Source organism: Echinops telfairi, unplaced genomic scaffold, assembly GCF_000313985.2.
Source record: "Echinops telfairi isolate 266 unplaced genomic scaffold, ASM31398v2 ScPeMD7_2222;HRSCAF=2776, whole genome shotgun sequence".
NCBI classification, from domain to species: domain Eukaryota; kingdom Metazoa; phylum Chordata; class Mammalia; order Afrosoricida; family Tenrecidae; genus Echinops; species Echinops telfairi.
Window position 1 is genome coordinate 2,864 of NW_022106120.1, and position 1,206 is coordinate 4,069.

Sequence of the window (1,206 nt, forward strand, 5' to 3'; positions counted from 1 at the left end):
TGCGGTCTTTTACGCACTGCAGTAAGGAGACAGGACTTGGCACGGCTCTTCTCCCCAGTCTTCGTACGTCTCCCACCAAATGAGTAGTGGAGCATGCACAGAGTCAGAGAGCAGGGGCAGCAGGAGACAGACTCTGGTCTGTGACCCGACACAGAGGGCCGTGGGAAGGCAACAGGGGTCCATCCCAGGTGAATGGACAAGCGCAGTAGGGCCCCACCCCCAAGCAGCAGCGCTCCCCGCTAACAGGGAGTGACACCCTGACATGGGGCCATTGAGCCTGGAGGAAGAGGGAAAAGAACAGGTGCACCCCCAGAAGAGATCATGAAGCGACAGGCTGTGGACGAGGCCCCCAGGCCAAAGGGCAGGGCAGGGCACTGCGTTCTGGGTCTGCCCGCATCTGCTCGGGACGCCAGGGAACGGACTCGCCCGTGGTGGCTGGCAGACCCCCCAGAGCAGTTTATAAGATGTGGCATCAAATCACAGACACAGACAGGTGTGTCTGCACCAGGGTCTCTCGCTCTCTGCTCTCCTGCCAATAATCTTGCAGGGAACAGACAGCACTTGGGCCCTCGCTACTAAGGTGTCAAGGCCCCGCCACCCGTGGGCAACAGGAAGCATCAAGGCTCTGAGAGCGAAAGCTGTGGCCCTAGGGGCAGACACTCCTGCATGGCACACAGCTTGTCAGCAAGCCAGGCGCTGTGTGCCCATAAAGCTTAAGGGTCCCACAGGCAGGCGCTGCATCTTGCCGGCTCCTTACCTAGTGCATCCCGGGAAAGAGCCTACTTTCCTCAGAAGCCCCTCCCTCACACGTACCGATCTTGGGGTGAGACGTGGGCAGGGCGGCCTCCGGGAAGGGTGCCATTTGACAGTTGTCCTGGTAGCCAGGGTAGTGGGGGTCCGGGTGGCTCACCCTGCATGGGGGCTGCACGCCCGCTTCCTGCACTGTCGGGAGAGAAAGGACAGGGAGCCTTGTGACTGGTCCTGTCTGTGGCCACGGCAGCCCGTGAGACACAGTGAGACAGAGCTGTCAGATCGGTGGCCCAGGTTGGCACCCATGTGCCCTGCAGCTGGGCCCCTGCAGGGCCTGTAAGACCCAGGCTGCCTGGTGGCCAGGCCAGAACACACAGCCAGATGCAGGGTCTGAGTGCAGGGCCTGCTCCACCCTCAGCACAGGCCAGGCACTCAACAGAGCTGCGAGGACCCCCC

General features: G+C 62.0%; 1 protein-coding gene across 1 annotated transcript in view; it reads right to left on the reverse strand.

Moving 5' to 3' along the window:
* Positions 1–1,024, reverse strand: part of LOC101644124 (deformed epidermal autoregulatory factor 1 homolog) — a gene marked incomplete at both ends in the record, with an annotated part of 3,457 nt that extends 2,433 nt beyond the window's left edge. The window contains one exon of the mRNA XM_004717967.2: positions 814–1,024. Within this exon, the coding sequence (XP_004718024.2) occupies positions 814–1,024 (211 nt within the window). The remainder of the gene's footprint in view (positions 1–813) is intronic.
* Between the last annotated feature and the right edge of the window lie 182 nt (positions 1,025–1,206).